The sequence below is a fragment of the Onychomys torridus genome, chromosome 4 (genome assembly GCF_903995425.1).
Source record: "Onychomys torridus chromosome 4, mOncTor1.1, whole genome shotgun sequence".
Classification (NCBI taxonomy): Eukaryota; Metazoa; Chordata; class Mammalia; order Rodentia; family Cricetidae; genus Onychomys; species Onychomys torridus.
In genome coordinates, this window is record NC_050446.1 from 143813319 (window position 1) to 143827117 (window position 13799).

The following is a 13799-nucleotide window of genomic DNA, read 5'->3' on the forward strand; positions in this document are numbered from 1 at the left end:
GGTTAAACCAGCATGCTGCTGCCCTTTGCTTGGATTGATGAATGGACAGAGATCTGCTGTGTAGTGAATCCTGCCAAGGTCTGGCTAGTCTGGAACCCACCCAGCCTTGGCTGCTGCTTTTGTGACCTTCATAAATAAAACTTCAACCTGGGCAAAAGCAGAATTTCAGGGTAGTCACTCATAGGCAAAATGGTGTTGCCAATGGGGGCACCTGGTGATACCACAGATGGCAGGAAATAATGCTCTCAGATGTCTCAGGCTCTTGGAAGTGGGCTCAGGATTTGGTGTGAACTTTCTTGGGGGACCAGAAGAGTAAATGAAGATAAGCTGAAATTCTCCAAGGAACCAAATCAGATGACAGCCCACAGTTCATAATCCCAATCCACCCAGGACTCATTCATTTACTCTGTGCTAGGCTGTTTCATGACTTTCCTTGGGAAGATGTGAATAAATGGCAATGACTACAGAACAAAGCAAAGAATTCCACCCAAGTCTAGCTTGGTAAACCAATGAGTTTGGTGTAGTTGCTTATAAGAATATGGTGAGAGATTGCCTACAAAACATAGATGATTCTAAAGCAGCTGTATCCCTGGAAAGCCCACCTAGAGTGGGTGATGACTCCTGAAGATGTATCCATCTTAGAAATCTTGTGTCTTTCTGAGCTTCCTGCTCCCTGTCAGTTTTATGAATTTCCTATATCTTGTAAGCTTTACGCAGGTTCAATTCAGAGGAAAAAGCTGAAGAATACAGGCACCCGGCCTTGCTCAGCCTCGATGCAAGGGAAAGGGGCTCGGTTCTGCCTGAACTGAATGTACCAGGCTTTGCTGACTCTCCATGGAAGAGGGGATGGGTGGGTGAGTGGGGTGGGGAGGCTGGGAGGGAGTGGGAGGAGGGATGAGAGGTGGATCTGTGGTTGATATGTAAAATGAATAAAAAATTCTTAAAAAAAAAAAAAAAAGGAAAGAACACAGACACCCATAGCTCTATCACATCAGCACTAGACGCTGTTCCAGAGCTGCTTGTGAACCGTCTGGATCTGGGTTCCCCCAAAGAAGAGCCTGAGACAGGGACTGTGTGAAATGAATGGGTCATTAGAAAATGACCCCAGAGGTTCCTAGACAGAAGGTTAAGGAGTGATGTAGGGTGAAGAAACACCTGTCCCTGCGTTTTGCAATGGCCCAAACCTTTTGCATATTTAGTAGCTATCCACTAAAAAATTATCCCACCCTACAGGGAGAGATTGATTGGCCTTGATCCAAAGTGTGGTGATCGGCCGGGAGGGAAGCCTCTTGCTTTTAGAGGATTTGAAGAGGGAGGCAGGGCTGCTAGTGGTCAGGCTTCAAGTTCTTATTGTTTGGGTTCAAACCTTGGCTCTGAGCAATTCAGATAGTTACACCACTATTCTAAATCTTTGTTGCCTCACCTGGAAAATGTACTCAATCATATTATCTACCCACAGAGCTGAGGACATGAGCTGTGATTGTTCTGATAAGGTGTCAGTTATTGTTAGGAATTGGAGGCCAGGCTGAAGGGATGGTGCAGAGCCGCCACAGGATGCTGTAGGCTCCTGAGAAGGAGAAAACGAGGAGAGAAGTGGGGTGGAGGGAGGATACTGAGTCCAGCTCCATCTGGGATCTCAGTGCTTTTCTAACACCTGTGAAATGGAGGCAGCCTTCAAGAGTCTTGCCCAGGCTGGAGACAAACCTGGAAATTCTTGTCAGGAGATGGTACTGTGTGGGAGTTCCTATATGAAGGGGAGGGATGCCCAGGTGTGGTCTCTCAGTCAAGCACTCTGGGAGACATCAATCTAGAGATGACTTCAGGGGACACAATGAGGAAGCAAGACAGGACAGGATGTACTTGAAGGAGGGGCGTCTCTAGATGCAAAGCTGGAGATGGTGTCTGGGTGCAGATTCATGGGAGGGTAGGATCCCAGGACCAAGGGTTGTCAGAGACGCAGGGGAAGGAGCCATGCAAAGTTGCCACTACCTTGATCCATGAAGGGGAAGGACCCTGCAGTTGTCCTTCTTGAAATAACCGTGTGGCCTTAGTCACACCCTTCTTAGTAGACTGCTGCTGAGACCCAGTGTGTTCTGGGTTTAAGGGGTTTCAGGGTAAACTGTTAGCAGTCTGTATTCAGAGCAGGACCTTGGGAACAGTCCTACTAGGAGCTTACCAAGACAGAGTAGACTTCACTGCACACATCCGTGGTAGGACAGAGCATGTAAAATCCACTTCTGTTGTTCTGTGATCCAGGGCTTTTCAGAACTTGCTAATTCTTGTCACATGTGGCAAGGTGGACTCAGAGCCAAGAGAATCCCCAGGAAAAGATATGGAGCTGGGGGGAGCAGGGGCTAAGAGGACAGACAAACTGACCAAGGAAAGGGACAGGAACAGGAAAAACAGCTCTTCTACGACTCATTTGTTTGATTGGTTTTGTTTCGAGACAGGTTTTTACTCTGTAGCCCAGGTGACCTACTGGGCTCTAACAACATTTAACAAGGGGTGGCAGGGAAGCAGCTATGAGTGCCCCATGCTCTATCCGGCTCCTGTTCCATCTGAGGATTTTATATAGCCAGCCAGGCCTGCAGTGGTTCTGAAAAGATGAGGAGCAGTGTCTGCAGACCAGCCCCAACTGGACAAGCCCCAACCTGGTTCTGTGAAAGGCTGCAACGCACCTAAACTGGGCAAACAGAAGCGGTGGACTGGTACACTTGTGGTTGGCATCAGAGAGGGTCTGGAAACATTCCCTGAAAATAATGAGAGGAAAAACTTTGATTAGTTAAATCCCAGATAATCCTGGCTGATGAAGGCGGATCTGGACTCCTTAACGGATTTAGGGTTCCAAAGGGGGTGGCAGAGGCAGCAGACGCTGGCCCTAGATCTGCCCATGGTGAGAGGAGGCCACACCAGGCTGCCAAAGCACCGAGGTGAGGTGCGAACCTCCTGCCCCATGTCTTTATCTGCCTGGAGATAGGATGGGCATACAGGGTGGGCGAGCGCGGGGGCAGAGCCATCTCCAGTGCCCAGTCTCTTAAACTGCTGGGAAGTGATTTCCTCCACTTTTGAGGACATTTGAGTCAAGCACGTCCCCATCTCTTGCTCCTGAGTCTCCATCCTTTGGTGTCAGCTATTGGGCTTGCTGCAGTAGTGGGGATGGAGTGGCACAGGATCCTTAGGAAGGGGACCATGAAAACCAACCAGACAGACAGACAGACAGACAGACACACACACACACACACACACACACACACACACACACACACACACACACACACACTTGACTTATTTTGTGTGTAGGAGGGGATCATGTGTGCCAGGGGGTGCACTGTGAAAGTCTGAGGATGCCTTGAGACAGTAGATTCTTTCCTTTAACTACATGGGTTCTGGACAACTTGGCTAGTCCAGCTTGGAGCCAAACCCCTTTATCCTCTGAGTCATCTCGAAGGCCCCATGAAAGGATTCCTTGATATCACTTCCCCTTTGCCAGTAAGGTACCCAAAGATCCAGCTCTCCTAGAGTCCCTGCAGACCCCATTCATCTTGCCATTTGGGAAACAGGCAGCATTGGGGTGCCTCTGTTCAGGAATAGCAGGACCCCTCAAGCCCTCAGAGCCCTAAGCCAGTTCCTTTCTTAGTCAGGCTCTGCCTCATTTCCCCCATTTCTCTTCCTGTGTTCCACGAGACCATTTGATTTATATTGAATGACCTCTCATCTGCAAAATGGGTTTATTTGGTAAGATCTTTCTCAGAAGGTTAGAAAGAGATGTGTTCTGGGCTGTTCCCAGTGGCCAGATGTTCCTCCTGTCCCCAACCTTTTGGTTTATTTGAATCTCTGGCATCTACTTAGTGTGCACGGTGTCTGTCATCTTAGTGGCCTTCCACCTCCTAAGGTAGAACCTAGGAGAGGGTGGCCCTAAGTTCTGGATCTTGTCTTCAGGCCTGAGGCAAGGTCGCTGGAGCCTCTTCTTACTTGTAGGCGACCATGGCTGAATCACCTACCCGGGCTACAGACTACAAGAGTGGACTCTTGGGTGTATTTCTTAACTACCAGCCCAAATTCAGATTTACAAACGATCATGCTGCTAGTTGGCAGGGCTCTGTATCTCTGATGTCTCCCCAAAATCCAAAGGTGAATTTTGGGCAACATTGCTGGCAGAGCTGAAAAGAACCACCTCCCACCCCTCCCGTGAGCAACTCAGGACAATTATCCTGAAGGAAAGTTACTGGTTTGCTAATCCAGGAGAACAGCTTGGAGGGGAGATTTGGGTCTTCCTTTAATAATGGAAAGTTAATGCGCAGCCTCTTGTCATTGTCTTTCTTAGAGTCCCTTGTTTAATCCTCTGGCTTAGTGGTGGCGCCCCTCACACAGCCAAAACAGTAAGGAGACGTGCTGTGCAGGGCTCTGACCCGCTCCCGCGAGGAGGAAGCCGGGCCACTTCCCCGTAGGTCTCCAAAAGTTGCGGCTCGCTGTCTGGGCGACCTCAGAATGCAAACCAGGCGATTGTAAGAAGCTCAGAAGAGCAGGGACCCAAGAGAGGATGGGCCAGGAGTGGCTTGCTCATGTGTTTTAATTAGCTCCAATTTCAACAAATATGGAATTCCTACGTGTCGATCAGGTTGTCTTTGGATAATCATAAAACCGGACAGTAATTTGTTAGTCTCAGGGAGGAGTCCCAATAGACCGACCTGTTTTATTCCACGCTCCCACCCATTTAGGATCGATGAATCAAATACCGGTACACTGTTAATACTAAATCAATAGCCATTGCTTACGTAAAATTAAAATTTCACTGGGTTGCGTGTATTTTTATTAAACCTGCCCTCCTAGTCTACATCTGCATCTCCTCCTCTCTCCTTCGCCTTTCCTAGCTCTTGAGGATCTGAGAATTTCTTGCATTCTGCTGTCCAGCCCTTAGATATCTAGCGAGGGGAGGGTTTGGCTGGAGGGAAGTGGCGGGCCTTGAGTTAAATACACAAAGTCAGCTTTCCTTCAGGGATTTTCAGACTGGGCGCTGGAGGTGAAGAGGCCGGCCGGCGTGGTTTGGGTGGTAGTGAGAGGGATGTGGTTGGGAACCCGCCCAAGGCATTACAGGGCAGTTGGGCGTGTAAGAAGGTTTTGGAAGGCCAGGAGTGTCTAGAAGGGAGACCCATCAGGATGTGGAACTTGTGGGTTTCATAGGGGTGGGCAGACAACACAGCCCTTGTTGCTCGAATGGGGGGTGGGGTGGGTAAGGGACAGCTGGAGAGAGAAAAGAGATGACTAGGAGGACCGCAGTAGGGAGGCCAACAACTCAGGGGAGGGGAGCTGGTGGCGTCTGCACCTCTCTGGTGGGAGCCTGGATGCGTCTGCTCCGACGCGTCTGCTCCCTGCTGATTGGCGCCTTCTAGACCAGAGTCTAGGTCTCACGGACAGCATAAAAGGCGTCCCTTGAGCTAGCCTCTTTTGCATAGGTGGCCAGGAGGGACTCAACGCCCCTCGCCTGGCCTAGAGAGCTGAGAAACATGACTGGACGGGACGGGCTTTCAGATGCGCGCTCTAGCAGAGCCCTGGCGCCAGGCTGCCCTCCCACCGGCTCTCGCCTTCGAAGCTTCGCCATCAACGACCTGCTGGGCTTGGAAGCGGATTTGCCGACTCAGACTGGACCCGGGTTAGGATCCAGCTGTGAAGTTCCAGCGGAGGCTGCGGGGCCCAGGCCAGGACTCTGCGGTTCCTGCCCTGCTCGCGGCGCTCTCCCGCTGGGGCTGGGCCTCCTCTGCGGCTTCGGGGCGCAACCCCCCTCCGCGGCCTCTGCCCGAGCGCGCTGCCTGCTCCTCGCCGATCTGAGGCTCCTGCCACCCGCAGGACCCGAGTCTGCGGTCGCCCACACCCCCGCCCGCCCGCCGCCTGCGCCCGGCTGCCAGCAGCGCAGCGAGAGCGTCTCCACGTCGGGTAATTAGGCAAAGCTTCCCGACCCCAATCCTCGAAAGGTCCAGAAGCACCTGGGTAACGAATGCTTGGTCGCCCTTCAAGGCACCTTAGATCTCGGGAGGTTGGAATCCCAAAGGGAGCCCAGTCCCAACCGGGGGGGGGGGGTGGGGTTGTCCGCTGTACCTCATGTTTTGTTCGGGGTCTACCTGTTTTTCTCAGGAAAAAAAAAAGTCTTGCACTGTGGGGAAAGAGAAGGAACCTAAGACATTCATTCCACAGGGCAAGAAACTGGGAGGCTGGAGATGTGAGGAGGAGAGAGAATTTTGCAAAACAAACAAACAAACAAAAACAAACAAACAAACAAACAAACAAACCGCGGACCTAGTGAAACTGTCCTGCAGAGCACCCGGCTAGGTAGGCAGAGTGGAGTCTGACGAGCAAAGAGGGGCCGGTCTCTGTGGCTCTCAACGGGAAACTGACTTTATTGCGTACTTCTCGTCTCTATAGGATGAAATGAAACACTGTTGTGTCGTTAAAAATCCAAAGGGCTATCTTCATAGGGTGGCTTCTCCGAATATTAATAAAAGGAAAGGTAAAACGCAAGTAAATTTTATTCTGCAAGGGCATTTCCTACGGAAACAGCATCACGTGACTGGTGAGAAATTCTGTCGCCTTAAAAGAAAAAAGAAACGGTTGACATTGATTTAAATACTAGAATGTCAATCCAATATATGCAAATATTATCATTTCCATGTAATCAATATAAAACAATTATGCTTTGGGGACTATTAAGTTTTCCAACCTGCCAGTGTTTTATATCTGCCACAAGTCTCTGTGGCCACTTCTCCTGCATTTCCTCACCCCAAGTATCCAATGGCTGCCGGTCACTCCTTAGCACAACATAATTATAATCTAGGTACGCCGTTTGGTGATGATATCATTGATATAGAAACAAAACTGGTGTTCTTTCATTGCTTTTGACCTCACTCTTTTAAAAACTATTTTTGGGGCAATTCTGCTTTTGAATGATGAATCTGATAATAGTTTAGCTTCTAGTTTCTAGCTGAGCTCTTCTGCTACGTTGAATATGGGTAGACAACTGCACAGCTGAATGGTATTGTTTTCAGGGGAATCCATACATCACGATGCCATGTATGCCATGCATGCATAAGCTTCCTGGGCTGTAGAATGGGTGCATCAGGGCAGGGTGAGTTCTGACAAAGATTCTGACGTCACAAATCCTGCCTCTCAGAAATGTCCACAGGGGGAGAGGCATACTGGAGCAGGGTGGGCTTTCCACTTAGGAATTCTGGTTAGAAAAGACAGTAAGTAGCCAAGTAGCATTGGCTTTACAGAATATGAAATTTGGATACCAACTTCATCACTGCAACTTGACCTTGTGTGACCTGGAAGGGCAATAATACCAGCTGCCTCTGTCTTTTTATTTTATGAGGATTAATTGTTCAGACAGTATCTGGAATGTGGGAATTGCTCTCTTGGCTTGTGCATATCACTAAGTACATTCTACATTCTTAACAGATGCACAATGTTAGCCCTCACATTAAATTATAGCAAAATATATAGCCCAAAATATAGCAAAAACTTTCACATTTTCAAAGAGTTATCTTCTTGTACCAACAGATGGGGACAGTCCATCTGAAGAAAAGAGTGACCTGAAGATGTCCCCTACCCTGGGCAAGAGGAAGAAACGGAGGCACAGGTATGGGTCCAGGCTTCTCTGCTTACCTTTCCTCAGATGGATACAACCCTACTGTCTTTGAGAACAGCATCTGAGAATGTAGAGTGTCCAGCAGTCTACTGGTGGGCATGAGAACCACACAGCCATTTTCAAAGATGACCCGTAGTTCTCGGAAGGCTACAGGAAAATCTGTACAATTCTAAAGACATGATTTTGTGGGTTTGTAAGTGGGTTTTATCTTTCTGGCATATTTCCTTTGTATTTCTTGCTCTCTACAGGACAGTTTTCACTGCCCATCAACTAGAAGAGCTGGAGAAGGCATTTGGTGAGGCTCACTACCCTGACGTGTATGCCCGGGAAATGCTTGCTGTGAAAACGGAACTCCCCGAAGACCGAATACAGGTGGCTGGTGGTACTCTTTCTCTTTCTGAAGACACTGCAGAGAACACATCACTCCTGCACACAGTGAATAGCTCACAGCCACTCAGAAAAGCCTCTTCATTGAGAACTGAGAGTGACCTAGTTAAAGGCGCTAAAAGGCTCTCTCTGGCCTTCATGCCTTTTTTTTTCTTCTATCATCTTTAACCTATCCTCAAATATTACACAATTGTGAGCCATCAAGATGGCCTGGCAGGTTAAGGCACCTGCCACCGAAAAGACTTACAGCTGAATGGAATCCCTGGCACACTTGGTAGGAGAGTGCTAATTCTTGCAAACTGTTCTCTGACCTCCATATGTGTGCTTCGTCACACCAACTTCTCCACTCACCACACAAAGTTAATAAAAATTATGTTTTAAAAAAGTATACAATTGTGTGTTGAACTAGAAGACTGCATGAAGACGTTAGTAAAAATGTTGGGTCCTCATCTTAAGTTCTTAAAGAAATCACCGCATACAGCCTGAGTTCGAGTCGCACGGTGCTGTCTCCGCATAGGCGTGTCCACCCTGAAAGTTCTCTTGTGCTGGCTGACATGCTCTCTGTTGGAAGAGCTGCCAGTGACTTGCTGCTCTAAGTTTCAGGATATCATGTATTGTTTAAATTAATGTATTTTCTTTAGGAGAAATAGCAGCAATCCATCAATAGATATTTGAAGGGGCCATTGCCGCTGTAGACTTTCTAAACAGAAAAATCAGGAAACGCTGTAGGCAGCCCCTTTATAAACACACTGCAGGGAAGGGTCCTTTTCATTCCTTATTTTTTTGCTTCCCGACTCCTTAGAAAACTTCAGAGGAAGCAACTCCTATCTTATTACCATGATGCTGAGTCCTTGCGGATTTGGAGGGCTGCTGCTAGGCTGGCCTTCAGGCCTGTGGGTGCGAATGGACCCTTTGCAGACCCAGAGTCCTGGAGCGCACGCGCTTCTCCACCCTCCCCCTTCACTCCCTGTATTTATAGTGTCTCTTCTTGAGCCTCTCGGCCTCCTCTCTGCCTCTAACCAGGTCTGGTTCCAGAACCGGAGGGCCAAGTGGCGTAAGCGAGAGAAGCGCTGGGGCGGCAGCAGCGTGATGGCTGAGTACGGACTCTACGGAGCCATGGTGCGCCACTGCATCCCACTGCCAGATTCCGTGCTCAACTCCGCGGATAGCCCGCACGGCTCCTGTGCGCCCTGGCTTCTGGGTAAGCCCTGGCTGAGAACAGGACCAGAGAGGTGGGCGGGGTCCTCACCAAGGATTTGCAGAGCAAAGCAGGACAGGTCTCAGGTTTAGGCCCAGTCCGGACTCTTTAATTCCTAGCCTTAATTTTCGCTGAAACTGTGGAGGCAATGTGTGGGAAAGTCCTCTTAGGTTATTCACACGGGTAAATATGTATTAAACACTTACAAATAGACAGAGACTTGCCTTGTGTTTGATACATATTTTCAGAGTGGTGAATGCTGCTTGAAAGTTTAGAAACTATACAGTTTATAGAGTGCAAGGTTAATAGGGCCATGCAGAGCAGGGAGAATCTAAAGCATTCCGTTCTGTTCGCATAGCTGAATAGGCCAGGTCCTGGTCCAGATTTAACCAATGTGTTCTAGAGTAATAAGTAGTGCCCCTAGTGGTGAGGTCAAGCCCTTTCTGCTGCACTTACCCCTTACTGCTCTGTTTGGGTTCAGAGTTTGCAGGCTTGGGTCACAAGATAATCACTACCAGAAAATTAGGTGGATCACAGTGGGATTTTAGGTTGGGAAAGTTCAGCAAATCGTTTTCGGGCTAGGTGCTGTGCTGAGAACCGGAGATACAGCCTGGACTTTGCCTCAGGACCGAAGAGATTAGAGAGAAGTGGGGATGGAGAGCCAAGCCCAGTCCTCAGAAAGCATACAAACAGGGGTACTTGAGGCGTGGGACTTCAGTCACACAAGCAAGTGGGTTTAGTGCTGAACTAGGGTTTGTTGCTTATCCAAACAAACGTGAAGTCACTGTGTCACCCAACAAAGCAATTTTGCAGGAGTGACAGCTGGTGGATAGGGCCTTCTAAACCCTAATGCCGGGAGTTAACTACTTGGCAGTTCTCCTTTAGGCCCTAGAGGAACACTGACAAAGAAACATTTAGAGACAGAAAGAACAGTGAGAAGAAAGGAATGTACTTAATTGCTGAATTTAAAAAAATATTTTTGCCCAGGCGGTGGTGGTGAATGCCAGCACTCGGGAGGCAGAGGCAGGTGGATTTCTGTGAGTTCGAGGCCAGCCTGGTCTACAGAGCGAGATCTAGGACAGGCTCCAAAGCCTCAGAGAAACCCTGTCTCGAAAAACAAAAAGCAAAACAAAACAAAAATGTCTTTGAGCCTGATGTGGTGGTATATGCTTTGATCTGAGTACCTGGGATGGAGGGGCAGGCAGATCTCTGTGAGTTTGAGGTCAGCCTGGTCTACATAGAAAGATCTAGGACAGTCAGGACTACATAGACAGACCCTGCCTCAAAAACAAACAAACAAACAAGCCCCAATGTTTTTTGTTGTTGCTTTTTATTTTCCAGGCATGCATAAAAAGTCTACAGGGATGAGAAAACCAGAAAGTGAAGACAAGTTAGCAGGACTCTGGGGTTTTGACCACCTCAAAGAAGGTGCTAATAATGATGGACCTGAAAGGGGCCCAGACAAAGCAAGCCTGAACCCTGAGGATAACTTGGAAGATGTGGCCATTGACCTGTCCAATTCTTCCAGGCAGGAGACAAAGAAAATACCCCTGGAATCCAGTGATCAGGGTTGTTCCCATGCTCCAGGGCTGCAGGTACCACAGCCCCCAAAGGTGGGAGCCTCATGAGACGAACAGATTTGCCCCTCCCCCAAAATGGAAATATGCATATTTCTCATGAGCAATTTTTAGGAGATAAGACTGGTCAAGACAAACACCTTCAGTTTGATTTCCTTCCTGAAACATCTGGATAAGAGGCAGCATTTCAATATTGAATATAGGGTTGGGGATTTAGCTCAGTGGTAGAGCGCTTGCCTAGCAAGTGTAAGGCCCTGGGTTTGGTCCTCAGCTTCAGAAAAAGAAAAAAAAATACAATATTGAATATATAATCTAGGGGAAGTTCCATATAATTCTAGAAGGGAGAACATTTGTACAATCTCTTGAATCACTCAGTTTGCTATAAAATTTTGTTTCTCCTTTGTAGAATTTGAGTAGGGAAGATCTGAAGTTTAAAGATAATTTTAGGGATGCGGTATGATGTAGCCCAGTTGATAGCACACATGAAGGCCTGTGGTCAATCCCCAGCACCATAGAAACAGATGTGGTGGCACACACCTGTAATCCCTGCACTCAGGAGGCAGAAACAAGGGATCAGATAGTCAAGAGCATCCCAACCAACCTGGGCTATAGAAGACAGAGAGAGAGAGAGAGAGAGAGAGAGAGAGAGAGAGAGAGAGAGAGAGAGAATTTCTACCTGCATCCTTTGAGATGTGGTTCAGTCATTAAGAGGTCTGACCTCTTCACTCTAAGAACATTTGGATTTGTTTGGTTTTGTTGAGATGTTCAGGGTTTTGCTGTGCAGCCCAGGCTAGCTTCAATTTCATGATCTCCTGCCTCAGCCTCTCCAGTGCTGGGGTTACAGGTGTGAATATAATTGTTTTACATTCCTAGGAGAAGTTTCTAAAAAGATGAATGAACGAATGGATGCTATATCACTTTCCCTTGAACTGGGTCTTAGACTTTTTTGTTTTCACAGTAGGCAGTAATTTTGTGTTGAGCGTCACTTGATAGGTCTTGAATATTCAATGCCTAAACAGCAAAGAAAGCCATATTCCTCTCCTCTGAAATCACCTGGAGCCATGTTTAGGCAATTGTTAAATATCTGAAGACTGTCAGAGGTCAGACCTGATTTCTTGGTCCTTTTGAATTTATGTTTGGAAGCACTTTAGTGATGTGGATTCATGAATGTTTTCTTTCCTGTATTTCCTTTGCTGTTTATTTATTATTTAAAAATAAACGTGTGGTATGTCTGGCTCAAGGCTATTTGCTGGTCCCTTGATGGGCTCTTCCCTTCTGTCCCTTTTTAGGGAGCATGTACAGCAGGCTGTCTTTCAGGCTCCTGTGTAGCGCACTGTGGGGCAGTGGCCCTGGCTGAATCACCTTTGGAGTTCATTGTCTGAAGAAGCGTTGTCTGTTTTGGGTCTCTTCCTCTGCAAATTATCTCAGGAATCCATCAACTTGGGTAAACACACACACACACACACACACACACACACACACACACACACACACACCCCGTCTCTTCAAATGAGAAAACAGCTATTTTTATCCATGTTAGTGCCATAGTGTTGTAAATATTGAATACTACTGATTACACACTATGGAATAAATAAGTCTGCTCACTTTGGTTTATTCGGGCTGTTACTGATCCTGGCTGAGTCCTGGGACTGAACATTGGTGAAAACCAGAAGTCCTTTCGTCCTTCTTGCCTAGAGAGGGCAGCCCTTGCTCTGAGCCCTGGGCCACACTCATCTGGTTTCTTTTATCTCATGAGGACAGTGTGAGTGAGTGGGTGGGTGTTCACATACATTTTCTTTTAAAAATTTATTATTTTTAATTTATGTTCATTACACATGTTCAAGAGCCCAGAGAGGCCAGAGAGAGTATTGGATTCCGTGGAGTTAAGAGTTATAGGCTGTTGTGAGCTACTATGGGTGCTGGGAAGTAAACTTTGGTCCTCTACAAGAGCAGTAAGCATTCCTAACTGCTGGACCATTTCTCTAGCCCCTTCTCACACATTTTTATCATGCACTATCCTCAGATTCTTGCTCCCACCCTTCATCTTCAATTTATGAAAAGTTGAGTTTGAGGAAGGGAGCCAGTAACTGTTGTGTATTTCCTCAGAACTGAAGAAAATGAGCAGATCCTGGAAGCTCAGAAAGTTACAAAATTCCTGCAGCTCCTCCTCAGGGTTATGGAAATTAAATAGTTTCAAGGAAGGGGAGATTGTCCAGCCAGATGGGTCTGCCTGCACAATACACAGGGCACCCTAGAATTTCAGCTGCTGCAAGTCCATGCCCATGCCGTGGTGGGCTTTTTGCTTACACAGCTGCTCTTGAGTCAACCATGTACCTGTAAGTGACCCCCATAAACTCACTGGTTCACTAGGCTAGACTTGGGTGGAATTGTTTCTGTGGTCTGCTGTCAGTGTTCTGTCTGGAATAAATTCAGATTTGCTCACATATCCCCAGGAAAAGTGACACCACACCCATGCAACTTGCATGAATTACGCTCACACAGTAAGTGTGAACGCTGTGAATTGTCCCATAGTGAGGTCTGTGAGATGATGGTAAATTGTCGCTGAGTGAGAAATCCTCTAGAGGGAAAAAGATAGGAGTAGAAATAAAGAGGTTTAAAGTACAGTGAAAATGAAATAAATGACATTTGACAATTGGTTCTGAATAAACGCATGACCAATGGGCAAATTTCTCTGAAATATTGTAAAGAAGAAGGAGATACCAGAAATAATGTGAGAAAAGGGGAAACCATATATTTGTATAATAAATGCATGTATATATTATAAATATTTTTCTTTTTTCCTTGACATGAACTCTTGCTATGTTGCCCAAGCTATTTTGATTTTCTTGGATAAAAAGATCCTCCTTCCTCAGACTCCTCAGTAGCTGGACCACAAATATGTGATCACCCAGCTAAAACTATGTTAAATATGTAAGAAAATCCTATAGCCCAGTGGGGTATTTGGGAGATTGAGGATTTTAAGTTCTAGGCTAGCCTG

General features: G+C 47.2%; 1 protein-coding gene across 1 annotated transcript; it reads left to right on the forward strand.

The window, feature by feature from the left end:
- The first annotated feature begins 5475 nt into the window (after positions 1-5475).
- Positions 5476-10922, forward strand: Vsx1 (visual system homeobox 1). The gene is made up of 5 exons (XM_036186586.1): positions 5476-5931; positions 7552-7630; positions 7888-8011; positions 9050-9227; positions 10566-10922. The coding sequence occupies exons 1-5, from the start codon at positions 5505-5507 to the stop codon at positions 10850-10852; spliced, it is 1095 nt and encodes a 364-aa protein (XP_036042479.1). The 5' UTR covers positions 5476-5504; the 3' UTR covers positions 10853-10922.
- Positions 10923-13799: the final 2877 nt, after the last annotated feature.